This window comes from Equus caballus, chromosome 22, assembly GCF_041296265.1.
Source record: "Equus caballus isolate H_3958 breed thoroughbred chromosome 22, TB-T2T, whole genome shotgun sequence".
In the NCBI taxonomy this organism is placed as follows: Eukaryota; Metazoa; Chordata; class Mammalia; order Perissodactyla; family Equidae; genus Equus; species Equus caballus.
Genome location: NC_091705.1, coordinates 35897413 through 35922543, shown reverse-complemented (window position 1 = coordinate 35922543; position 25131 = coordinate 35897413). Strand labels below are relative to the sequence as shown.

The 25131-nt window shown below is 54.4% G+C and overlaps 3 protein-coding genes across 8 annotated transcripts; 2 read left to right on the top strand and 1 right to left on the bottom strand.

The window, feature by feature from the left end:
* Positions 1 to 1028: 1028 nt before the first annotated feature.
* Positions 1029 to 16701, top strand: PLTP (phospholipid transfer protein). 4 transcript variants are annotated; one of them, XM_070247173.1, is made up of 17 exons: positions 1029 to 1171; positions 6780 to 7214; positions 7825 to 7935; positions 8017 to 8116; positions 8867 to 8995; positions 9271 to 9426; positions 10423 to 10486; positions 10572 to 10635; positions 11375 to 11466; positions 12464 to 12640; positions 12722 to 12781; positions 14161 to 14325; positions 14418 to 14485; positions 15546 to 15588; positions 15693 to 15756; positions 15849 to 15925; positions 16367 to 16701. In XM_070247173.1, exons 3-17 carry the CDS (start codon positions 7836 to 7838, stop codon positions 16496 to 16498), a joined length of 1491 nt encoding a protein of 496 aa, XP_070103274.1. In that variant the 5' UTR covers positions 1029 to 1171; positions 6780 to 7214; positions 7825 to 7835; the 3' UTR covers positions 16499 to 16701. The 4 variants fall into 4 exon arrangements, with proteins under 4 accessions (XP_070103274.1, XP_001503419.3, XP_070103275.1 ...); XM_001503369.5 differs by having other exon boundaries at positions 1058 to 1171; positions 6793 to 7214; XM_070247174.1 differs by lacking the exon at positions 1029 to 1171 and having other exon boundaries at positions 6952 to 7264.
* Positions 16631 to 23145, bottom strand: CTSA (cathepsin A). Of its 3 annotated transcripts, none has more exons than XM_001916876.6 (15): positions 22671 to 23145; positions 22278 to 22459; positions 21994 to 22105; positions 21671 to 21721; positions 21484 to 21570; positions 21088 to 21243; positions 20665 to 20756; positions 20238 to 20322; positions 19561 to 19652; positions 19401 to 19479; positions 19172 to 19311; positions 18379 to 18454; positions 17616 to 17705; positions 17322 to 17429; positions 16631 to 17066 (listed from the first exon to the last, which is right to left on the bottom strand). In XM_001916876.6, the coding sequence occupies exons 2-15, from the start codon at positions 22457 to 22459 to the stop codon at positions 16983 to 16985; spliced, it is 1434 nt and encodes a 477-aa protein (XP_001916911.4). In that variant the 5' UTR covers positions 22671 to 23145; the 3' UTR covers positions 16631 to 16982. The 3 variants fall into 3 exon arrangements, with proteins under 3 accessions (XP_001916911.4, XP_070103277.1, XP_070103278.1); XM_070247176.1 differs by having other exon boundaries at positions 22579 to 22683; XM_070247177.1 differs by having other exon boundaries at positions 22611 to 22676.
* NEURL2 (neuralized E3 ubiquitin protein ligase 2) lies at positions 22791 to 24749 on the top strand. Its single transcript, XM_001500803.6, has 2 exons — positions 22791 to 23832; positions 24507 to 24749. The coding sequence occupies exons 1-2, from the start codon at positions 23091 to 23093 to the stop codon at positions 24620 to 24622; spliced, it is 858 nt and encodes a 285-aa protein (XP_001500853.2). The 5' UTR covers positions 22791 to 23090; the 3' UTR covers positions 24623 to 24749.
* The last annotated feature ends 382 nt before the right edge of the window (positions 24750 to 25131 follow it).

Below are 25131 nucleotides of genomic sequence, written 5' to 3'. Positions count from 1 at the left end.
ACTTTTTAAAAACACACACTGATGCCGGGGCTCCATCCCAAACCAATTAAATCAGAATCTTGAAGTTTGGGGCCCAGGCATAGGTATTCAAAGCATAGCAAGATAAAATGAAAACCTCCCTGCTTTAGAAGCTGCTAATGTACAGACGGGTTGAGAAGCAGTGATGTAACTTTAGGCCTGAAGTTCTGTCCTACAGGGCACTGAGACAGAGCTCAAGCTGGCCAGCAGCCTCTCCCATTCCAGGAAACATATGGGCTTGGGGTGAAACAAGATGTCCCAGAAGAAGGCACGTGTACAGTCTGGGGGCAGATGGGCCTGTTGGAAAACAAGGTGAAAGGGCCTGGGAGTGGGTTGCGTCAAGGAGTCTTGATTTCTGCACAGACAGCTGAGATCCTGAGGGGTCACCTCCCACGACCTTAGGGACTGTTCAAACCGCTGAAGAGATTAGGAAAGTGACATTCCTGGCTGCAGACCAGCTCTAGATAACTCCGGGGAAACGCAAGGAGATGGTGGTGCCAACAGGAAGCATTGGGAGCTCAGAGGCTCGGGGCGGAATTGGGCCAGGGCCACACAGTCTGTGATAAAATCCCCTCCTTTTGAAGGGTCTGCTGATGATAACAACCACCCACTTTCCCTGTGCTGGCCTTGAGGCTACAGCCATGAATAAGTGTCAGGCTCTACCCCCATGGAACTTGCAGTCTGCTGGAAGAAACAGACAATAAAGAACTAAACAGGGGCCGGCCCCGTGGCCAAGTGGTTAAGTTCTCGCGCTCCTCTTCGGTGGCCCAGGGTTTTGACGGCTCGGATCCTGGGTGTGGACATGGCACCACTCATCAAGCCATTCTGAGGGGGCATCCCACATGCCACAACTAGAAAGACCCACAACTAAAAATATTCAACTATGTACCGGGGAGCTTTGGGGAGAAAAAATAAAAATAAAAATAAAATCTTTTTTAAAAAAAGAACTAAACAGAATAACAAGTAACCATGGGGAGGTGGCCTCTCAGTGGGAGTGACATTTGAGTAGAGATCTGAGTGAATGAGGGCAGCTAACTATGCAGAGGTCTGTGTGTGCAGATGTATCTGGTAGAGGGAAGAGTTCATGGAAAGTTTGAGACTGAGTGAGCTGGCGTGTTCCAAACCACGGGAGCAGATGGTGTTGGAGAAGAAGGTAGGCAGGAGCTGGATCATTGAGAATCTTTCAAGGACCACGGCCAGAGTGTGGGTTTTTTTTCGTTTGTTTGTTTGTTTTTTGAGGAAGATTAGCCCTGAGCTAACGTCTGCTGCCAATCCTCCTCTTTTTACTGAGGAAGACTGGCCCTGAGCTAACATCCGTGCCCATCTTTCTCTACTTTATATGTGGGATGCCTACCACAGCATGGTGTGCCAAGCAGTGCCGTGTCCGTACCAGGGATCCGAACCGGTGAATCCTGGGCCTCCGAGAAGCGGAACGTGCGAACTTAACCGCTGCACTACCAGGCCGGCCCCGAGTCCGGGTTTTATTTTGTGTGCAGTGGGGAGCAAATGGAGGGTTTTGAACAGGATAGCAAATTGCTTTGATTTCTATGTTTTAGAGATCACTTTGGCAAGTGCAGGGAGACTAGACTTATAGGGGCAGAGTGAGGCATGGGGATGAGGCAAGTTGTCCAGGTAAAAGATGGAAATGGCTAGGACTAGTGTTGGTGCAAATGGAGAGAAGTGTATAGACGTGGGACATGTTTTGGACTTAGAGACACCAGGATTTGCTGACATGGGGTAGAAGGAGAAAAGGGAGTGACTCCCACATTTTGGACTTGAGCATCTGGGTGAAGGATGCTGCCATGAACTGAGATGGAGAAGACTGGGAGAGGAGCAGAATTGGGTACCAGAAATGGGGGGTGCTAAAATATGGATCTAGCTGGGGGGAAGACAGGAGGGAGGCCAGAGGGCTGTGATGTCCTTTCCCAGCTGGGGAGTTGGCAATCCTTGTTAGATCAAAGCCTGTATATGTCTGGCCCCCAGAGACTGTAGTATTAGAGCATCTCGGAAGAATTCAAGATGCTGGAATGTGTTGAGTGCTTCTTACAACCTTTAGGAAGGCCCTGAAAAAAAGAGACAAGCTTAGGCTGAAGATGGTGCCCCATCCTTATTATCAAAAGGAAAAGTCACTACTTCTTGTTGCCCCCTCCCGTCAGTTACTTTGAAATTTTATTACTGGTTCATGGACTCCAAACATCTAGCTCTGCTCCGGATCCTCCACACCTTCCTCAAAATGGGTAGAGGCTGGGAAGCTCGTGCAGAGTGACTAATGACAGCAAAATAGAAGTCTCAGAGGACCATCAAGAAAGAGGCCCCCATGAGTCAGAGTCAGCTAGCGGGAAAGGAGAGTGCAGCCTGGAGAAAACAGAGAAGAGAGCAATAAGAAAGAATGAGTGAGCTGCTCCAGGCCAACATCCGAGCTGAGCTGGAGAGGGATCAGGCACAGGGGTGTAAAGGACCCAGGAGCTGGGGAAGCAACACTCTGCGAGAAGTGTTGGAATCCTTGAGTTTCAAACCTGGAAGGGCTTTTGAGGACCAGGTGGCTGGCCCCTTTCACAGTAAAGGGATCTGGTCTACAAGGAGAAAATGGAAAAGAAAAGGAGAAACCAAAAGACCGGGTCTCCGAGCTTTAGAAGCCACAGAAAGACAATCAGCAGCTCCACCCCAGCTGAACTCAGAGTCCCAGGCCTTTATGTCCCTTCACCCCACTTGTGAATGTCTGGCCTCCATGGGGGCAGTTCTGTCCAGCTGCTTTCTGGAAACAGGTGGTCATTCCACCTGTCTGGGGAGATGTAATCAGGGTCTCCTGGTCTGACATCTGTTGCCTACCCCTCCTCCCCTCGTTCCAGCAGGGTCCCCATCATGTGATCCCAGGCACATCCACGCTGACCAGCACAGGCACACACTGCAGTGCTCATGGACTTAGGCAGAGGGATAGGGAGGGGGTCATTTCCTGAGGGGTAGCTTGAGTGGGTGTTGGGGTTGGAGGAATAGTCACGGGGCTGAGGGGTGGGCAATGGGCTGATGCAGCGTCTCCAAGCCACGTAAGGGTCCAAAGAAAACACAGCTGGAGACAGGGAGAGGGAGGGGGAGCCAGGCTCCGCATGTTGACATCTCGGGCAGAAATCCAGCTTGTTATCTTGTGGTCAGCGGAGCCTGTGTTTACTTACTTGGACCAGTGACTTCCTCCTGCTGTACCTCAGTTTCCCAATCTGGGAAAAAGGGGCCATAAGAGCTACCTCAGGGATTGCTGTGAGGATTAAATGGGATCATTTAGATAGAGACACCACAGAGCGGAGTGGTGGAGAGCAGGGGCTTGGGCAGACTGACTTGAGCTAATGACCTCACCTCCCTGGGTCTCAGTTTCCTCATCTGTAAAATGGGGCTGATGATCTCTATCTTAGAGGATGTGATGAGGTTTGAGCTAGTTCATATTTGTAAAGCAGCTTTTGTTTGTTAAACAACTAGCTAATACAAATAACCAGAAACATTGATCGAGCCCTTTGGTGCGCCAATTACTAGGTTTAGCACTTTATATACTTTAGAATATTAAAATCTCACTGCCGCCCAGAGAGGCAGGCAGGTACTAGATCACTCCCATTTTACAGATGTGTAAACTGAGGCTCCTACAGAGATTTCATCTTGAACAGGGGTTGGCAAACTGACCCATGGGCCCACGGGCCAAATGCAGCAAGCAGCCTGTTCATTTCAGTATTGTTTGTAGGTGCTTCCAGGCTACATTGGGAGAGCCAAACAGCTATGACAGAGACTGTTGGGCCTGCAAAGTCTAAAGCATGTACTAGGTGGCCCTCTCCGGGAAGAGATTTCTGACCTCTGCTCTAGAAAATGGCAGAGCGGGATTGGAACCAGGTCTGTCTGATTCCAGAGCACTTAACTGCTTCACTGTCCTGATTTTTGCAGTATCACTGTGCTGGGCACACAACAGAAATTAGAAAAGCGTTCTTTTTCCTGTCCCTTTGAGTGCTGGGAAGTCTCCCCTTCTCTTTGCAAAGCCAGGAGTGACAGTGGAAAGGGGTTTGGGGAATTCTGATCTCTCCATCCCTCAGACAGAGCGGTAGGACTCGGGGAGGCTGCCAAAGCCCCTCCTGGCTGCACATCCGCCAACGTCACTCTGAGGTGTGAGGGTTGGGGGCCCAAGTTTTGGGAGAAAGGGGAAATCCATGTGATGGAGAGGGGCTGGCTCAGTGGGCAAGTCCCTGAGATCAAGGCCACTGACTGCACCTTCTTGTCCCCTGCCCAGGTCAGGGCTGTGTTTTGAGACAGCTGGACTGAGACTAACAAGGTGCAGGAGGGGTAAAGACTCCCAGCGTGGTATGGGTACTGCCTGCTCCCCGGGGACATGTGAGGGCTCCAAACCAGTTCAATCACCCAGCAAATATTTATTCAGTACCTACTCTGTGCCAGGCTCTGGGAATAAGTGGTGAACAAGATCCTAGCTCTCACTGAGACAGACCACGTCTCCATTAACCAATAACTTAATAAACCAATATTAAATAGTAATAAGGTTATAAAGAAAATAAACCAGGGGGCCGGCCCCGTGGCTGAGTGGTTAAGTTCGCATGCTCTGCTTTGGTGGCCCAGGATTCGGATCATGGGTGCAGGCATGGCACCGTTCATCGGGCCATGTTGAGGTGGCGTCCCATGTGCCACAACTAGAAGGACCACAACTAAAATACACAACAATATAATGGGGGGATTTGGGGAGAAAAAGCAGAAAAAAAAGAGAGAGATTGGTAACAGTTGTTAGCTCAGGTGCCAATCTTAAAAAAAAGAAAAAGGAAAGAAAGAAAGAAAATAAACCAGGCTGATGTGACTGAGAGTATCTACTAGGTAGGCAGTGAAGGCCTCTCTGGAGAAGTGCCATTTAAGCTGAGACCAAAATGACAAGGAGCCAGCTGTGGGAAGATCAGGTGGAAAGGCATTCCAAGCAGAGGGAACAGCAAGTGCAAATGCCCTGAGCAGGAAGAATTTAATTTGCATGTTCAAGAAACCAAAAAGCCAGTGTGGCCTTTCATTCTGCTGAATGAGAAAGGATGAGGGTGGGGCTGGCCTGGTAGTGTAGTGGTTGAGTTTGAGCACTCTGCTTTGGCGACCTTGGGTTTGCCAGTTCGGATCCTGGGTGCAAACCTAGCACTGCTTGTCAAGCCACACTATGGTGGCATCCCACATAAAACAGAGGAAGATCGGCACAGAGGTTAGCTCAGGGCCAATCTTCCTCACCAAAAAAACACAAAAAACGGTGAGAGTGGTGGAAGATGAGACAAGGGTAGGCCCTATCACATGCCTGGAAATCAGGGCCTGGAGGCAGGAGTTTATTCCAAGTAGGATGGAAAGCCACTGGATAATGGCTAACAATACTGATGACTATAGCTAACGTTGTATGAGCCCTTATTAAATGCCAGGTGCTTATTAAGCCCTTTAAATGCATCAGCTTATTTAATCCTCACAAGCAATCCAGATGAGGAAAGAGTAGCCCAGAGAGGTTAGACCACTGGCCCAGCATCACGTAGCTACATTTCAAGCTCCCTGGGGCTGCTGTGGGGCCAGTGAATTACAAGGGACAAGACCCTGTAGGAGGTAACAATGATACAAAGAACTGCATTTCAGTTAAGAAAATGAGAGAAAACATCCACCAGGTTTTCTGCTTGAGCCAGGCTCCGGGGAGGGTTACTAGAGTTCAAAGGCATTTAGGCACTTCCTCCTCTGGATATCCCGAGCACTTTCTCTATTCCTCTCCTCCACCCTTTCTGCCTTGTTTGCTTGTGGTTTGCGCCCCTAATCGTAATAGCTAGCATTTTGGGGGCACTAATGGAGTGCCATGTACCATGCACTATGCCCATTTGACTTGTTCTTGCAATAACCTTCTTGTTTCCAATTTAGGATGAAGAAATTGAGGCTCAGGGCTGCTTAGGTAAGGGGTCCAAGAATTGGACCCGAGAATTGACAGCCTAGGATTTGAACCCTGGTCTGTCAGACACAGGAGTCTAAGCACTTAACTACTGGGCTATAAGCACCCACCTCCCACGCTTCCACAAACAGTCTATGGGTTCACCGGGAGCGGCCACAGGATGGTCTTACCTCTAGTTTCCTGCTAAAGCAGGTTCATAATAGTGCCGACCTCACAGATTAAGAAGGTTAAAAAAGTTGATCTAGACCTGGGGGGACCAACCATCCCGGTTTGCCTGGGACTGAGGGGGTTCCTGGGGAGGAGACTTTCAGGTTCAAAGCCAGCAAAGTTCTGGGCAAATCAGGGCGACTTGGTCATCCCACCTAGATGAATGCTTGGTGCTACCTACATGTCCAAGGGACATGAATCATTCCTGCTTCTCCTCTCCTCTTCTATCCAGTTGACAACAAAAAGGTAGCAGGCACATACTCTGTGCCTGTCTTTGGAGCTGGAGACACTGTAGGCAGTAGTTGGGGGTACTGTGCAGAGAACCTAGCTCCAAAAACATCCACAGTCCCCGTGGAACCGCCAAACCTCCCTCCTGGGTGATTCCAGAGGCCTGTGCAGTGTCCTCATCGGCTGGCAGCACTTGCTTGGACCCCAGTGAGAGAGGTCTCTGGGCCCTTAAGGTCCCCACGTAGTGACACAGAGACAGTTGAGGGGTCCCGTAGTGAAGCCTGGCAAGGTCTTGAGATGGCTGTGGATGGAAGGGAAGGAAACCATGCCTTGGGCATTGACTTTCTGGCTTGGCCTAGGCTGCAATAAAGACCTAAGAGGTGGTTCCTATTATCAGGCACTCTTTGCAGGATGAGGAAACTGAGGCTCAGTGACCCAAGTGAAGTCACTTGCCCAGGATCACAGAGGAAGAGACGGATAACTGGAATCTGAACCAACGTCCCAGCGAAGCACAGATTGTTGGGGCTGGGCGGGCCCATTCCTGCACTTCCCTCCCTCCTGCCCGGCTTGGGTCCCCCACTTGTCCTGACAGCGGCCAGGCTTGTCACGGGGCTCTCTACAGCCCTCTCCGCCCTCCCGGCTGGCAGCGTCCCGCCCTGTCCCCTCCCAACCCCCAAGAGAGGAGGGGAGAGCGGGAAAGAGGAGGAGGGTCGGAGAGGCCCGGCTTTATAAGGGCTGCTGGAACCGCGCTGCCCGCCAGACCCCGCCGCCCGGATCCCCTGCTCTGCCCGCCGCCCCACGTGACCGCGCCAACCCCAAGAGCCACCTCAGAGTGAGTCAGGGCGCGTCCCCATCCACCCCTAGACCCTCGCCGAGCGCGCGGTACGCTGAACCCGGGGTGGAGAGGAGATCTCATAAAAGAGGGCGCTGAGATGGGGGGCACCAGGCAGAATCTGTGGCGGGGATTTAGGACCCGGGGAAGCTGAGAGGCCCAGGAGCCCGAGGTCGGGCCGGCAGCCCCTTCTCCTCCCCCGGCGCGGGGCCTGGGAGACCGCAAACCACCCCCCAGGAATGCGCGTGCAGTTGTTCCCATGGTAACGTGCAAGCCGCGCTCGCCTTCCGCTAAAGGAAAGGGGAGGTTGTTGTGTGGGGGCTGGTCCCCGGAGGTCCAAATTCGTCACGCGGCGGTTGCACGAGGGAACCGAGGATGTCCCCTCCCCCTTCCCCGTACTCCAAATCCTCTGAGAGCCAGAGCGCAAGTTGCGTTGCCTTTCTGAGCCTCAGTTTCCGCATCTGCCAAATGGAAGCAATATTATTGGTTCCAAGTTCCCCGAAGAGCTATCTCGAGGGTAAAGATCCGACCCAACCCCCTCTTGTGGTTGGACATCCGAGGAGTGGGTTCTAGCGGCCGGATGACTCCTGAGACCCCACCCCACCCCCAGGCCCGCTCGCCATGGCCCTCTTTGGGGCCCTCTTCCTAACGCTGCTGGCAGGCGCTCACGCCGAGCTCCCCGGCTGCAAGATCCGCATCACCTCCAAGGCGCTGGAGCTGGGTAAGAAGCAGGGGCGAGCGGGGGAGGGTGGGGTCACCGCAGCAGTGGGCGCAGGAGCTAAGGGTCTCACTGCTGCCTCAGTGAAGCAGGAAGGGCTGCGCTTTCTGGAGCAAGAGCTGGAGACCATCACCATTCCGGACCTGCGGGGCAGAGAAGGCCAGTTCTATTACAACATCTCTGAGTAAGTGGGGGGCCCGGGGCGGGGCCTTGGGTTGTGGGGCGGGGCTTCGACAGTGGGGGCGGGGCTTAGGAAACGGCGGGGTCCCGGGGACTGGAAGACTGAGGGGAATGGGGGCGTGGCCAAATCGACGAGTTACAGCTTAAGAAACAGGATGGGGCCGAAAAGATAAAGGCCAAGCCTGCCAACACGGGCGGGACCAAGCAGGTAGGCGTGGCCTAGACAATGTAGGCGGGACCAAGAAAAGCGCAGGAGAGGCCGCGGAATTGAGGCGTGGCCAAAGAGCTCCAGAGAGGCGGAGTCAAGACACTTGCCAATGGATGAGAGTGGGGTCTAGGGCGTCCGCGTGGAGAGTCCAGGGATCAAGAGATAAAGGCCTAGGATGGTGGGGACAGGGAATTGGGAAATGGAGCGGCGCTTAGATGATGGAGACAAGATCAAAGGACCCGGTTAAAAGACCAGGTCTAGCAACCCAGGGTATGGGAGGGAAGGGAGTGCAAGCAACAAGATTTCTAAGAGTAGGGATGAAGCTCACTTTTAACAACTGGGTCAGGAGAAGCTCATCTCTGAACCACCCAAGTGCGAGTTTGAGCCACTCAAGTCCAGGCTGGGCACTTGAGGAGCAATGGAAGAAGTCATTCCAGCCACCCCAGCTTCCTCAGGCCTGGACTGGAAGAGGAGGGAAGGAGCTTCCTGTGGCTGGATGGGGTCCCCTCATCACGGTCCTGCGTCTGACCCCGAGGCCTCCTGCAGGGTGAAGGTCTCGGAGCTGCAGCTGACATCCTCTGAGGTCTATTTCCAGCCAGAGCAGGAGCTGCTGCTGCAAATCACCAACGCCTCCTTGGACCTGCGCTTCCGGAGACAGCTTCTCTACTGGTTCTTGTGAGGAGCTGGCACCCTCAGGGGAGAGAAGGGCGTATCTGCAGGGCTGGGGGTTCTGTGGGGCAGTGGGCAATCCTTAGGCTTTCTGAGTCTCAGTTTCTTCATCTGTACAATGGAGACAATCATGCCCATCATAAGACTTGATAGGGTTTGAGAATGTCTGGTAAACTGTGCAGAAGTGAAGCCTTATGAAGAGGTGATGTATGGGGCCAGGAGGGGGGCGGTGAAGACTCTGTTAAGCTCTGAGCTGGGGTGAACATTAATCCCCCCTGCAGCTATGATGGGGGCTATATCAACGCCTCCGCCGAGGGCGTGTCCATCCGCACGGCTTTGCAGCTCTCCCGAGATTCCAGTGGCCGGATCAAAGTGGCCAACGTCTCCTGCCAGGCCTCTGTCTCCAGAATGCACGCGGCCTTCGGGGGAACCTTAAAGTAAGCCCCATTCCCAACCCCAGCGCACCCCCTTTGAACCCCACAGCCAATGCAGAGTGCACAGGCTTGGGCGTCAGACCCACTGGGTCCAAATCTCAGCGCCATCACTTCCTGGCTGTGACTGGCCAAATCACTGAAGCTCTGTGCCTCAATTTCCTCATTGGTAAGATGAAGATGATAGAACCTATTTTAGAAGATGTTGTGAGAGCTATTTATGTTAATATATTATTAGCATATAAAATATAAAATATTTAGAAAACTGTCTGGCATATAATAAGTGGCTGGCCACTTAGATAAGAGTAATTTCGAGGATGAGAGTGCTGAGTGGGCATACGCTGGGTTCTCAGTAATTGGTAGCTCTTACTAACAATAGCAAAAATAACAACATAGTTCCAGGTTTGGGGCTGAGAAGGGCACTTTGTGCTGGTTCTGGAAGAGGGTGGGGGAAAGAAGATGGTGGATGCATCATCTGGCATTGGTACACTGTCAATTTTTTGTTTATTCAACAAAGTGTATGCCAGGCCCTGAGGATTCAGAAGGGAGCTCAGAGCATGGCTGGAGGGACAAAATATTTGGCACTGGGGCCTAAGAGTGAGACTAAGCAAGTACTCTGGGGGTTCAGAGGAGGGTAATCTGGGAAGACTGCCGGGAAGAGGAGGCATCGGAGCCCAGACAGGGAAATACAGGACGGGAGCATTGCGGGTGGAAGGAAGGACATGAATAAACACATGGAGGTGGGGATGCTCCGAGCAGGTGTGGGGAACTGTAAGTAGATTTGTTTGGCTGTGGGGGAGGCAAGGGAAGGAGAGGAGGTCTTGAGAATCAGGTTGGAGACAGGATCTGGGCCCGAGCGATGGAAAACTTCCATTTAAGAGCTGGTAATTCAGGTGGAAGTTGAGGTGTGCCCCCCCATCTCTCTGGTCACTGTGATTTCCCCTGGACCCGGCTTGGGGTGGGGCAGGGTCTGGGCTCACCTGGCCTCTCCTCTCTTTACAGGAAAGTGTATGAATTCCTCTCGACGTTCATCACCTCGGGGATGCGCTTCCTCCTTAATCAGCAGGTGGGGGGTAGAGGCGGGTCGGGGTAGGGTCAGGGTGGGCGCACCCTCTCTTTCCAAGGCCCTGACTCTGGCCCCCGCCTTCCAGATCTGCCCCGTGCTCCACCACGCAGGGATGGTGCTGCTCAACTCCCTTCTGGCCACCGTGCCTGGTGAGTTGGCGCTGGCGGCGCGGGGAGCCCTGGGCCAGCCCTGGGGCTGGAGTGCAGGTGCGGAGGAGGCTGGGTGCGCAGCCCTCAGGCAGCGCCTCAGAGCAGGTCCTTTCCAAGCCCTGCTGTGGAACAGCCCTGGGTTCAAATGCAACTTCTGCAGCCGACTTGCTGTGTGACCCCAGGTAGGGATTCTCTTCTCTCTGGGCCTTGGTTTCCTCAATTGGTGGGCAATGCCTCCCCCCGGTGTTGCTGTGAGGATTAACCAAGAGGATGGTTGTCAAGGTCCTCACCATGCGCCTGCCGATCCTTGGGACCCCCTTCGTGTTCATCACCTGGTCCTTAATAGGTGCTCTATTCATGTAAACCGCCTTTTCCTAAGCTGTGACCTCTGTCTGCTGCGGGGCAGAGATCATCGTGCCCCACACAGAGGGCACGGGAAGGGAAGGAGGAACCAGGGGAAGCCAACGAGGGAAGGGAATCCTTGCCATCTGGCTCCATGATTTGGTGAAACGCCTGTCATAGAAGTGGTAATAATAATAATAGCTAACATTTTTAGAGCACATAGTGCACACCAGGCATTATGTGCTTTCCACATAAAACTAATCGGATCCTTACAACAGCCCTATGCAGGCAGTATTAGCATCACCATCTTATGGATGAGAAACTGGGGTCCAGTAGGGTAAGCACCTTGCCCAGCATCACACAGCCTGAGTGACTTGGGCCTCTCCCCTCCCCACAGTGCGCAGTTCTGTGGACGAGCTTGTTGGCATTGACTACTCCCTCCTGAAGGATCCTGCAGCCTCCGCCAGCAATCTGGACATGGACTTCCGGGTGAGCTGTCTGGCTGGTGTGTCACCTCTGACCTAACTAGACTCCCTCTCTCTCCCCCGTGTTGCTGGTTTTATCTTCCTAATGCACGGATCTGATGAGGCCACTCCATTGCTGAGAATGCCGTGGCTCCCCCACTGCCTGCAGAATTAGATTCAACTCCTGGGTCTTGCCTTCCAGCCTTCTTAAGCTTGTCTGGCCCCACCCTTCCAATTTCATGTGGTTCCTCTGCAGCTTACTCTTTCCCAAATATGCCCCTCGCTTCCTACCTCAGGGCCTTTGCTCATGCATTGCCTTTGCCTACCCCCCTGAAGGAGTTGGACATAGAGCTCTATGCACATGATCTCATTTCATCCTCTCACAACCCTGTGAGTCTGGTACTACTCATTTTAGGTATGTGGAATCTTGCTCAGAGAGGTGATATCACTTTCCCAAGGCCACACAGTGAGTACGTGGCCATTACTTTTGCTCCTCCCAGTGGAGTGGAGCAATTTCAGAGCACGGACTGGAGCTAGAATGCCTAAAAGTCAGGTCCTGGCTCTGCCACTTGCCGGCTGTGTGACCTTAAGTAAGTGGCTAACCTTTCTGTGCCTGTTTCCTAATACGTAAATGGAAAGAATATAGTAAGAAAACATACCTCATAGGGTGTCATGCGGGTTAAAGGCGTTGGTCTATGTCAAGGGCACAGAAGAATTACTATGTATATGTAAGCAGCAGCTATTATCAATACCGCCATCTGGCTTTCAAGGCCCACTCAAATGCCACCTCCTCCTTGAACCCTTTCCGGAGCCTCCCTTCTCCTGCCTGGTGGGACTGCTCCCTTGCAGCACTCCAGCCGCCCTCCTTTCCATGCTTTTTAAGAAATGTGCTTGTGAGTCTCCCAAGGACAGCAACTGGGTCCAACTCCCCACCACCCCTCACAGTGCCAAGCACAGGGCCTGGAGACATCTGGGTGCTGGGCCAGTCTGCCTTGGCCCTGACCCTGACCCTCCAACCCCAGGGAGCCTTCTTCCCCCTGGCTGAGGCGAACTGGAGCCTGCCCAACCGCGCAGTGGAGCCCCAGCTGCAGGAGGAGGAGCGGATGGTGTACGTGGCCTTCTCTGAGTTCTTCTTCGACTCCGCCATGGAGAGCTACTTCCGGGCGGGTGCCCTGAAGCTGTCGCTGGTGGGGGACAAGGTATGCCAGGGTCTGTTTGTGGCATGGGCCAGAGGGGGCCTGTGATGGAACTCCTGCCTCACCCCCAGTCTCCCTGTCCAGGTGCCCCAAGAGCTGGACGTGCTGCTGAGGGCCACCTACTTTGGGAACATCGTCCTCCTGGTGAGTGTTGGGGGGAGGTAGGAATGTGGCCGGGGTGGGTGGGCACACCAGTGAGGGGACCAGCGAGTTGTGCAGGTGGAGGCCCCCCGCAGCAGCCAAGGAGTAGACAGAAGGCCTGGCCAGTCCCCTCACCCTGCCAGGCCTGTTTCCAAGTCTGTGACGGGGGTCACTACTTCCTGCTCTGTCTTCTTCATGAAGCCATGGTGAGGGTGGGCTGGGAGCCCAAGCCCTGCCACGTAGGGGCTTTAACAACTGACATATTATTCTTTTTGCTTGTTTACTGGGGAGAGGGAGTGGGAGTTAAAATTTAAAAACAGGGGCCAGCCCGGTGGTGCAGTGGTTAAGGTTGCACGTTCCGCTTTGGCGGCCAGGGATTCGCCTGTTCGGATCCTGGGTGTGGACATGGCACCGCTTATCAAGCCACGCTGTGGTAGGCATCCCACATATAAAAAAAAAGTAGCGGAGGATGGGCACGGATGTTAGCTCAGGGCCAGTCTTCCTCAGCAAAAACATGAAGAGGATTGGTGGCAGATGTTAGCTCAGGGCTAATCTTCTTCTTCAAAAAAAATTTAAAAAGAAATATTTTGGTGGTCATTAAAGGACTTGTACTCCATTCAGTTTTGTAAGTGACAGAGCTGGGATTTGAATCTGTGTGGTTCCAGGTCACACTGGCTTTCTCCTCTACACTATACAACCTCCCAGGGTTGTCATGAGGATTAAATGAATTAGTACACGTAAAGCAATTAGAACAGCACCTGGTACAGAGTAAGTACTCAATAAACACTAGCTGCTATTATTATCGATGTCGTCATCATCATCATCTAACTAATGGCATGGACTCTATTGCCAGACTGCCTGCGTCTGAGTCCCAACTGAATAACTACACAACCTTAGATAAGTTACTTAACCTCTCTGTGCCGCGATTTCCCCTTCTCAAAAATTAGGATAACAGTACCAGTACCTGCCTCACATGGTTATTGTGAGGTTTAAATGAGCTACACTCGTGCAGTGTTCGGTGAAGAGCAAGCACCTGGTCACTGCCTAGAGAAGAAATAGCATGGCAGTTTAGAGAAAGGAGATGTGGTGGGGGGCTGGGATATTAAATGCAAAGAGACTGTCCCTGAGGAGTTTGGATGTGAGATGGATCCTGAATGCGGAGAACTTAGGCAAGCAGAAAGAGGAGGGAGGCGGCATTCCTTTGTGTGAGCAAAGGCACAGAGGCTGGACACAGTTCTGGAGGCTTTGGGAAGCAAGGCCAGTCTTCACATTTGTCAGTCTCTGGGCTCCCAGAGGGCAGAGTCTGAGCCACACCCTCCTCCCTGGAGGCTGGCCAGGGAACAGATATGGGACCCGACCCACCCTCCCTGCTCCATCCCCAGAGCCCAGCAGTGATCGACTCCCCGCTGAAGCTGGAGCTGCGGGTTGTGGCACCACCTCGCTGCACCATCAAGCCCTCGGGAACCACCATCTCCGTCACTGCCAGCCTCACCATCGCCCTGGTCCCGCCCAACCTGCCCGAGGTCCAGCTGTCCAGCATGACCATGGTACGGGCACCAAAGGGGGCTGCTGAGGGTCAGGGAGAAGTGGGCTGTGGGCCCTTTGGGTCAGTAACACCCCCCTTCCCACTTTCCCACAGGACGCCCGTCTCAGCGCCAAGATGGCACTCCGGGGAAAGGCGCTGCGCACACAGCTGGGCCTGCGCAGGTATGCAGATGTCCACGGGCCGTTAACCTCTCTGAGCCTCAATGTCTTCAGGATATCACACCTGCCCAACAGAACTGGGGAGCTAAAATTCAGTCATTCCTATAAGCCACTGGAGTCTTTCTTTGTTAATGCGTAAAATGTGCTTTATTAAAGTGTAACGTCTTTGCATTCTCTCGCCACCTGGAGGCAGGCAGAGCAGGTGTTATGAGAGATGACCAAACTGGCCCAGCAAGGTTAAGTGCATGCCCAAAGTCACACAGCAAAAGAGCATAACAACGTGGGTTTTGGCAGAAACTTCAGCACCACTTTGCTTTGTGATCTTAAGACAAGTCATTTTATTTTTCTAAGCTTCATTTTCTTCATGTTAAATATAGGTAATAGTAGCATCTACTTTCTGGGGCTGTGCTATTCAATATGGTAGACACTAGCCACATTTCTATAGCCACATGTAGTTAGTGGCTGCTGCGTGGACAGTGCAGATACAGAACATTCTACAGAAACTTCTATTGGACAGCATTGTTCTAGGGGGGTTAAATGAGATAATGCAGGGTAGTGGTTAAGAGCCTAGATTCTAGAGGTAGGTTCTGCCATTTACCAGCTGTGTGACCTTAGGCAAAATGACTTAACCTCTCTGGGCCTCATCTGCCTCACCTAAAAAGTGTGAATCATAATAGTGCTTACTTTTTGGGTGTTATGAGGATTCTAAAATATCTTAATAATATTTAACTTTTTAAAACATGTTTAGTATCTGGCAGAGAGTAAGCACTGTAAGTTTTGTTGGATAAAAATAAACGACACATGCAAAGCTACCAGCAGAAGTCTGACATGTAGGAAGGGCTCAACAAATGAAAAGTAGCAGACTTGGAGAAAAGGGGACCCAAAGAGGGAGAAATGACTCACCCAAGAATATCCACCTGGAAAGTGGCAGAACCCCCTGGAATGGAGTATGGGGGGCTGTCTAGGACTGAGAGTCAGGGGCCTCTGGTGGGTCGGCCTGGGCAGCCTGAGGAAGGGGGGCTTCCAGGGCTCGTCCCACCCGGCGCTTCTTTCTCTCCCATAGGTTCCGAATCTACTCAAACCAGTCCGCACTGGAGTCACTGGCAGTGAGTCGGGCGTGGTGGGTGGGCCGCGGCTGGGGTCAGGAGTGGGCAGCTAGAACAAGTGCACCCCTGCTCGCTGCCCTGACGTCACGCCCTCTCCTTCCCAGCTGATCCCGCTACAGGCCCCTCTGAAGACCATGCTGCAGATTGCGGTGATGCCCATGCTCAACGGTAGGGTTGGGGGGGTTAGGAGGGAGGAGGAGGGGAGAGGTGAGCGGGGGGCGGGGGGGGGCCCAGACGGAGCCAGCTCTTTGCACCCACAGAGCGGACCTGGCGTGGGGTGCAGATCCCACTACCGGAGGGTATCGACTTTGTGCGCGAAGTGGTGACCAACCACGCGGTAAGTGGGGGCATGATGGGGCAGTGGGCAGAGGCTTCCCCTCCCTCTACAGCTCCCCAGAACCCTCTGCGAGCTGACTTCAGCTCCTCCCTTATCAACTGTCCCCTCCCATTTTAATCTTACATCAGATTCCTCCAGCACTTTGCACAGGCCGCGCCCTCTCCTTGGGACACTCTTCCTTGATTCCATCCCCAACGCCTACTAATCTTTCAGGTTTTAGCCAGGAGGTCATCTCCTCCAGGAAGCCTTCCTTGACCCCCACAGGTTGCGCTCCTGCAGCTTGTATTTCAACACTCTTCACACAGAGTTATAAGAACCACTTTGCTGCTCCATCTCTCCTGGTTGATTGAGAACCTGAGGCCAACGACTCTGTCTCTCTATCTCTAAACTCTAGTCTCAGTAATGGAGTAAATAGAGTCCCCTCTGTGCCCCGCTACACAGGGCTTCGTCACCATCGGGGCCGACCTCCACTTTGCCAAAGGGCTGCGAGAAGTGATTGAGAAGAACCGGCCTACTGACACCAGGGAGCCTGGGGCATCCAGTGCCGCACCAGCCCCCACAGCAGCTGTCTGAGCCTCAACCGCCACCCTGGCAGCTGCATTCAGGACTCCAAGGCCTCTCAGCCCCTCCCTCGCCCCCTCCCAGCCTGTAGTGACAAACCTGTCACCGTCCTCTCTAACCCCCAGTGCCACAGAGAAGACAGAGTTTTAAGCTGTACCCAATTTAATTCCATAATCACAGTCAATCTATCAATTACAGTCCCTCGTTCCCTCCCAGTGCGCTGTCCTGAGCTCCTTTGTGTTCCTGGGGTGGGATCAGTGCATTAAGGGCATTCTTTAAGCAGAGAGGGGACTGAGCTGGCCCCATCAGGAATAAAGTGCTAACTCCCCCCAGACTGTCCATGTGAGGCACTGGGGCCCAGTCTGGGATGCACAGGGCTGCAAAGAGGGCGGGGCAGTTCTGGAGGCAGAGATCTGCCCCTGAGGGGCATTTTGCATAAAGAAGGGCCTCCCTTCTAGCAAGAGAGACTGGGAGGAGGGGCTGGTCCCTGTGGTCATCAGTATGGCTGCTTATTGAGGAAGCGGGAGAACATGGTGAAGGCAGCCAGGGGTTTGTCGGTGGGGACCATGTGTCCGGCGCCCTGAGGAGCAAAGCTTTGTGAGATTCTCTCCCTGAAGCCCTGCCCCTGGGCTGTCCCCTCGTCCCACTGGATCCCTCTAGCCTGTGACCTTCCTCCTCCCTAACCCTCCCCCTAGCCCTCCATACTTCTTCCCACGCCCCCGAAAACTTGCCCTTACAAGGGCCAGATGGTAACCCAGCATAAAATGAAGCCGGAAGGAAAGGATGGGTGGGTCCTGCCCCCTCCCCTCTAGCCCTCGCCAGGCCCCGGCCTTACCTTGATGGTGAGAAAGGCAATATGGGAGAACTCCTTCACGAAGCCGGCAATCTGCTGCTCCCCGCTGTCCCCGTAGTTCACTAACCAGGGCCGGCGCTGGACCTCCATCTGCCCCATCAGGAAAGATTTAGCAGCCTGCAGCTGCCCCATCATCTCTGCTCACAGCTGCCAGCAAGACCTCAGGGGCCGGGAACTCCTCCAGGATTGCCTTCTGTCTGCCAGAGCCAAGCTGCCAAGCACGCCCGCCCTACCCCTGCACCCAGCCTCACCCTGGGGCCTGGATCCCTGCCTTACCTTCTGGTTGAGGGAATCCACAAACCACTCATCCCCCATGAAATTGCAGGCCATGTCCACATCTCCATTGTACAGCAGGATCCGGTATTTCTGGAGCAAGATGGGGAAAAATGGAGGGTCTGGAATAAGGCTAGGTCCCAGCCCTTCCCTGGTTCAGCCTCCACCCCTCAGGGTATTCAATAGCATGAACCAGGAAATGCTCATGTGTTCTGACTGCTTCCTACATGTCCAGTGCTCTACTCAATGCTTTTCCTATGAAGGTAGGTACCATTATTAACCCCATTTTATGGATGGGAAAGCCAAGTCTCAAGATATTTGAGAAGCTTGCCCAGGGCCACATGGCTAGTGAAGGGATTTGCACCCAGGCAGTCTGACCCCGGAGCCCATGCTCTGACCACTGTGCTGTACAGGACCTGGTCCTAACCTGGCTCTGCCAGTGCCTCCTAGGTAACCTTGGACAAGGCCCTCTCCTACCCTAGGCCTCTGTTTGCCCATTTGTAACAAGATCCCACTAGCTCTTCTCACCCTAAAGGCTCCCTGGCTGATGCAGACCCCTCAGCTTCCGGGCAGAGCAGCAGGGGTGGGGACAAAGCCAGGTTCAAATCCTGACCCTGCCAACCACAGGCCCTTGGGCAAGTGACTTCACCTCTTGGAGATCCAGCTTCCTCTGTTCCGAGTGGCATTCTAAAGGGGCCCCCACCTTACCATGCTGCCCCAGGGTCCTAGGGCTGCTGGTGGACCCTGCTGTGCTGCGCCCACTCACCTGTGTGGTGAGCAGCTTCAGGTACTGGGAGTACATGCTTTGGTAGAGACGGCGGTACTGTAAATTCACCAGGAAGCTGCGGGAGCACGTGGGAAGGGAGACCAGGGAGGGGGAGAAAGAGTCCACAGATCAGACCTCCTCTCCTTTCCCCAAGCTCCAGGCCTACGAGGCAGATAGCTGGGATTCAGTCCTCCCCTTGGGCCTGTCACCTCTCTTGGACTTACCTGGATGGGGGGTGGGAGGGGCTGGAATTCAGAAGTCTTCAACCCACCCTCATTTAGAAATGTATAGGGACACTTTCACTTTCGCTGTTACAATGGCTGGGACACAACTGGCCTTTAGTACATAGGGGCTAGCAGGTGTGAGAGCCACAGCATATAACAAGAGTAGGGCGTGGGCACTCACCAATCGGAATGCACCTGAGTGGCCCCTGCTGTGCCAGGTGTCACCCTTGTACTTGCAGGGTCATAGGAGATCCGGGCAGCTGGGGATGGTACTGGAGTTGGGGTGAGGGCAGGGGAGTTGGGAGAGTATCTGTTTACTAAACATATTGTGGAAGTAATTGCTATTTTAACAATCAGTGTGGCCATTTAAGAATGAAATGACTGACTAGTGATCGACTTAGGGGTCAGGGATGTTGAACACCCAGTCCAACAACTCACTGTCATGCCCCGAACATCCGCAGTGTCCCCACTGAGAAACCTTAGCCAAAGGATCCCTGGGAACGTTTCTGATGCCCACGAGCCCCAACAGCCTGCCACCCCCAAGGCCACAAGTGGCCACAGAACCTCACTTGCACACGTCCCACTGGGGCAGCTGGTCGGGGATGTGGAGGGCCTTCCGTACGTAAGGATTGTTGAGGTAGGTGGAGGTGGCTGTGGTGTTGGTGCAGGGGGGGTCCATACGCACCTTGCCCTCAGAACGCAGCAGAACCTGCAGGGCACAGAAAGAGCCTCAGGGGCTGTACTTGCCCGCCTGGCCGCTCCTCACCCTGCCGGGAAGAAGCCCACACCCTTGCACACCTGTTGCCATGTCCGCTTGAGCGGCAGGTGAGTGAAGATGTTGCCCAAATCCTGGACCACAACAGTGCTGCCTTCATACCTGCAAGTGAAGTGAGGGGATGGGTACCTGAGCCTCCAGATGGGGCTGGGGTTGGCCCGAGGGGCACATGGCAGGGCCTACCTTAAGTGGCTGGGCACCCCCCCAGCACATGGGGCATAGAGGTTGTAGATGTTGAGGCCCGAGCTGACCACGATGCGGGACACTTCCTGAAGCTGCAATGACAAACCGAGCCACTGTGCTTTACAACCCTGGCCTCTCCGTGACCTCAGCAACTTGTCCTAAGATTTCTCGCTCTCCTACTTCACCTTGTCATTACCCTTCCCTCACATTTTTCACATGTAGGGAGACTGAGGCTCAGTAGAAGGAATCTGCCAGACCTAGGTCCAAATCCTAGTGCCTCTACTTCCTAGCACCGTGACTTCAGGCAAGTGATTTCAACATTCTTGGCCTCAGTTTCCTCATCTGGAAAATGGGGATGATATGATCTCCCTTGAAGGAGAATCTTGAGGATTAGAAAACCTACATTGATACAGTTCAGTCCAGTGCCTGGCACATCATAGATGTTTGATAAATAAGTCCTTTCTTCTCACAGGGGTTACAGGATTTGCCCAAAGGTCATAGGAAGTGGTGATGGGCACACATCCATAGACGCGTCCCAGAGAACACCAAACTGCTGAGGGATGCAGGACAGGAGAGCAACAGGGGATGGGGAAGAGGGAGTCCCCAGGGAGGGGATGTGGTCCTGTCCTCAGGATTGGGGGTGTCAGGGGTGACACAGGGTAGGGGCAGAACTTCACATTGGTCACGCATTCTGGGTCTTTATTGTCGTAGAAGTTACACTTGTCTTGAGAGCAGCAGTGGGTTTGGAGGGAAGACCAGAGCCTGTAGGAGATGAAAGTATTTAGGTCCTCGGTGGGTAGAGAAGGTGAGCACCCCACTTTTTCCCTCCAACCTCCAATCACAACATAACCCCAGGGGACTAGGAAATATATCACAGTGGGGGATGTAGGTCCCAAAGCTAGCTACCCCAGGGCCATACTGCCAGTTCTCCTTAGTCCCTTTGAATTCTTTCGCCTTTTAGCACCAAACCCTTCCAGCCACCCCAGCCCCCACCTTCTGCTCATAAAACCAGGGTAGGGCCTAGGATATCATGCCTGGAGGACAGATCTGAGATCTGAGGACCTGTCCCACCCTGGAGATTGCTCAGCTGCCCCATTCTCATACCTGTTCCCCAGAAGGCCATGGTAGTAGGCGAAATAGACCAGGGAGTTGTCATTCTGCTCATAGGAGGAGAGTCCATTGCCCACAGCCAGCCCCTGTGAAACATCCAGGGCCTTCAGCTCCTCTGGAAAGTGAGGAGGAGGAGCCTCCCTCCCCACACCCAGGCCTTCAGCAATCTGGAAGCTGAAACTCAGCGTGGTTTGTGGGGGTGGGTGGGTGGGGGAGACCACTCAACGTAAAGAACAGACTTGGCAGCCTGACAGGTGAGCTTCCTGCCGTGGGAGCCACGCCAGGGAGATAGGCCAGCTAGTGGCAAGGATGTTATGAAGGAGACTGGGTCAGGTAGAGGAGTTGACCTGTTTGACCTTGCTGACCACAAGGCTATGACCACAAATTGCCTCCCTTCCTTCTGCAGCTGCCTTGCACCTGAAGGTTCATGCTGGGGTCCTGCATGACCAACACAGCCAGGGTCGGGATGTAGATGCCAGCATAGCTCTCTCCTGTCAGGAAAAGCTCGTTGTTCTTGTACTCCGGGAATAGGCGGAAGAAATCTTGAAGGGCCTCAAAATTGCTCTGGGCGACCTGGAGACAGCAGGATAGAGGGAATTGGAAGGCTTTGGTATTTGACCTAGAAAGAATCTCAGAGATAATGACACCAACCCACCCTGTTTGTGCAAGAGGAAGTGACTTGGCCAAGACTACACCACATAGCATGTGGTGGAGCCAAAAACGGACTCCAAGGCCATGCTCTTTCTCTTCCCACATGACACCACCTTTAGAGAACCAGAGAGGCTGGGGCACGTGGGCAGGCACCAGACTCACCTCAGTGTCATTGGTCTTATAATACTTGTCATCCGAGTAGGAGAAGCCCACCCCAGCTGGAGACTCGAGGTACAACACGTTGGCAATCTGGGGGGAGGGAGGGGGAGGGGGTAGTAGCGAGCTGAAGAGGGCTCTCCACCCTATCCAAGTGCCCAGACCCCCGCAGGACCCACAGCTCTGGCTATACCAGGTTCCAAGAGTAGGGGTTGTACTCCAGGGTGGTACCATCTGGCTGGATCTGAGGAGGAAAGAGATGGCTGATTAAGTCCCAAGGGCCAACTGGGTGGAGGCAAAGGGCCACCATGCTGCACACTTTACATTCAGGCAAAACCCGGAGAGGTACAGATAGTCAAGCCAACGGTCCAGATGAAGAAACTGAGGCTCAGGAAAAGAGCACATTTTTGGAAAATCACCAAGTCCTTTTCTCCCTCTTCCCCAGCCTTTTCCTTTGGGAACTGTCCTCGCGCCCCCTTTCCTGGGTTACAGAGTACAGAGCTGCTTTCCTCTCACCAGGAAGGGGCCATGTTCTGTGAGGAGGCCATCTAGGGAGCTGCAGCCGGGCCCTCCGTTGAGCCAAAGCACCACAGGGCTGCTCTTGGGATCCTTCTGGGACTCCACAAACCTGGGAGGGAGTCAGGGCAAGGTGGGCGCAGGTGGAGGGTCCCCTTCCAGCCCTCCCTTCTCCCAGGGTCCCTTGAGGTCTTTAGAACCCCTCCCCGCTGCCCCAGGTCATCTCTCCCGGTGGGCATCGTATTTTCCCCTCCCAACCGCGCCCGGGAGGGAGGGCCGCAGACCAGTAGTGGAGGTGCTTGGTGCCTGAGCCTCTGAGGTAGCCGGAGTACTGGCGGAAAGACGGCTGCTTGGCCAGTCCGGGCAGGCACTGGATCTCATCCTGCTGGGGGGCTGTCTCGCCTCGGGGCGCCCAGGATAGCAGCAGCAGCAGGAAGAACGGCGGCGACAGCGCGTCTCTTACCATCTGCGGGAGGAAGTGGGTGCCTGTTTATTCGCTCCCGCGCTCCTCTCTGCTTCCGTGCAGCCATCCCCGGGGAGGAGCTGGCGGCGCATCGGCGAGGGAAGCCCAGGTCCCAGCCCCACCTCCCACCCGCTGAGCCTCCTCCGCCTGGCACCGTGTGCCGCGCTCCGCCCGGGGGCTTCGCGATCGCTCCCAGCCTCCGGAGTCTCCTCACCTCTGCTCCCCGCGTCTGTGCTCTCCAGGAGGTGCCCGGCGATGAAAGGTCATGTGTACTCAGAGTCACGTGTGCTCTGGCATCACATGACAGTCTTCCTCGGCCCCTCCTCTGGTCTCTGGAGACTGAGGGATTGGAGGGGACTGGCACGGCGGCGATCCACGCTGGGTCAGGGTCCGCGGACCTCTCAGGTCGTATCCCGGGCGCTCGCGACCCGATGACCCAGGTGTGAGCGGCCAGGATCCCTCAGACTCCCGGGGGACCCTGTTCTAGGCAGGATTGTTGAGCAAGCGGCGCTAGGACCCCCGGGCAGAGCCTAGAGTAAGGGAATCGGGAGGAATACCTTACCCAGCGGTCGCCTTCTGATCCTGTCGCCCAAAATAGCTCCTGGCGCCCGCTGGCCTGCTTCATGGCCGGGAGATGGCTGCTGTCTCCAACCGCGCGGAATTGGGTGCGCCCTGGGGACCCGCGCGCCCCGAGCCCTCTCCCACCCGCTTCCACCAGGTACACGGTGCCAACATCCGCGTGGACCTCTCCGGGACGCGGGCCACACGGGTGGAGAGCTTCGCCCACGGCGTGTGCTTCAGTCGCGAGCCGCTGGCCCCGGGCCAAGTATTCCTGGTCGAGATCGAGGAGAAAGAGCTGGGCTGGTGTGGGCACCTGCGCCTCGGCTTGACTGCTCTAGACCCGGCCAGTCTGGCCGCCGTACCTGAGTTTTCACTGCCCGACCTGGTCAGCCTCGGCCACACATGGGTCTTCGCCATCACGCGCCATCACAACCGCGTGCCTCAAGAGGGCCGCCCAGAGACAGACGCAGCGGCCCCCAGCCGACCCCCAACCCTCCTAGTGGAACCGTATCTGTGCATTGAGCAGTTTCGAATACCCCGCGACCGCCTGGTGGGCCGCAGCCGGCCTGGGCTCTACAGCCACCTGTTGGACCAGCTCTATGAGCTAAATGTGCTGCCTCCAACTGCGCGCCGTAGCCGCCTGGGCGTTCTCTTCTGTCCGCGCCCGGATGGCACGGCCGACATGCACATCGTCATCAACGGCGAGGATATGGGCCCCAGCGCCCGGGGGCTGCCAGCCGCCCAGCCCCTCTACGCAGTGGTGGACGTGTTTGCCTCCACCAAGAGCGTGCGCCTAGTCCAGCTTGAGTATGGCTGTACGTATCCCAGGCCCCGGGCAGGGTCCTCTCTGGCCCAGCGTGGAGACAGGAACCTGCTAGGACTCCCACGCCGGCTAGCAAGCCTCGGTTTACCCTTGGCTGTGATTGCAGGATGCCCTGCAAATTCCCTCTGGCTTTGACAATATTTTCTGTATATTAACCTAGGGATTCTAAACTGATTTTAGATCCTGGGCCTCTGAGAATTATGTGCCCTTTATTAGACAAATGCTCATAGATTTGGGCATACCAGTTTAAGGGCGTCACAGACCCCAGATTAAAAGTTTCTTAATCCTGAGGTGTGGTTCATTATAGCCCTGTTAAGCCCTTTATTTATACCTCTGATCACATTTTATAAATTCTGTGAACTAGAACCCACTCTGTGCCAGGCCTCTGCTGGAGGCTGGGGCTGCTCAGGTAAATCAGACACTACCCTGGCCCCCGAAGCTGCTAAGTGAGGGGGAAGGGAGTGTGCTGAGTGTTAGGGCTGCAACATTGTGAAAGAGTGCTTATCTCAACCACACGAACAGCCCCATGAAGCAGGCTGGGCCTAGAGAGCAGAAGGGACTTGCTCAAGTTAATGACAAAGGGGGGACCAAGACCTAGATATTCTGCGTCTCAGCCGCAGACCCACCCTGTAGTTCAGTTTGCCTTTGACAGCCTTCTTTCCACAGTGCCGTCCCTGCAGACTCTGTGCCGCCTGGTGATCCAGAGGAGCGTGGTGCACCGGTTGGCCATTGATGGACTCCACCTGCCCGAAGGACTTAAGGATTTCTGCAAGTATGGGTGAAGGCCTGCAGCCACCCTGGAGCAGGGCCCCAAGAGCGCGTCCTGGCCCCAGAGCTGCGGCTGGTCTGAAGCTGCCCACACTGCTGCCAGCCAGGACCAGAAATAAACACAGCTGATGCTGACACTGATCACTGGAGGGTCTCCTTGCCCCTGAAGCCCATGAGGAGCACTTCTTTTAGAATCACTGTGGGTCAGCAGGTCAGAGCAAGAGAGCGAGCATTTTATACGTCACCTAACCAGTGTTCCTAGCCTGGCTACTCATTAGAGCTATCTGGGATGCTTAGGGTGCTGATGCCCCAGACCTCAACTTCAGGCATTCTCATTCAATCTGTGGGAGGATTAGGCCTAGACATTGTTTTTGTAAAAGCTCCCTTGGAGATTCTAAACCATAGCCAGGGTTGAGAACCATTTCCCTAAAACAAAGGGCTCAGCTTCAGCATGCATAACCACTGAAATACTGATAACTAGGTCTGACCCTGGGATTCTAATTTTATTGGTCTGGAATGAGGC

What these genes read in the sequence shown, in the direction of transcription:
- NEURL2 (XM_001500803.6), top strand. Translation starts at nt 23,091, where the DNA reads ATGGCTGCTGTCTCCAACCGCGCGGAATTGGGTGCGCCCTGGGGACCC. An exon ending in AGTCCAGCTTGAGTATGGCT is followed by an intron (nt 23,833 to 24,506) that starts GTACGTATCCCA and finishes TTCTTTCCACAG; the next exon opens with TGCCGTCCCTGCAGACTCTG.
- CTSA (XM_001916876.6), bottom strand. Translation starts at nt 22,459, where the DNA reads ATGGTAAGAGACGCGCTGTCGCCGCCGTTCTTCCTGCTGCTGCTGCTA. An exon ending in GGGGTGCCCAGCCACTTAAG is followed by an intron (nt 19,480 to 19,560) that starts GTAGGCCCTGCC and finishes CTTCACTTGCAG; the next exon opens with GTATGAAGGCAGCACTGTTG. An exon ending in TCAAGCGGACATGGCAACAG is followed by an intron (nt 19,312 to 19,400) that starts GTGTGCAAGGGT and finishes TGTGCCCTGCAG; the next exon opens with GTTCTGCTGCGTTCTGAGGG.
- PLTP (XM_070247173.1), top strand. Translation starts at nt 7,836, where the DNA reads ATGGCCCTCTTTGGGGCCCTCTTCCTAACGCTGCTGGCAGGCGCTCAC. An exon ending in ATCTGGACATGGACTTCCGG is followed by an intron (nt 11,467 to 12,463) that starts GTGAGCTGTCTG and finishes CTCCAACCCCAG; the next exon opens with GGAGCCTTCTTCCCCCTGGC. An exon ending in AGCTGTCCAGCATGACCATG is followed by an intron (nt 14,326 to 14,417) that starts GTACGGGCACCA and finishes ACTTTCCCACAG; the next exon opens with GACGCCCGTCTCAGCGCCAA.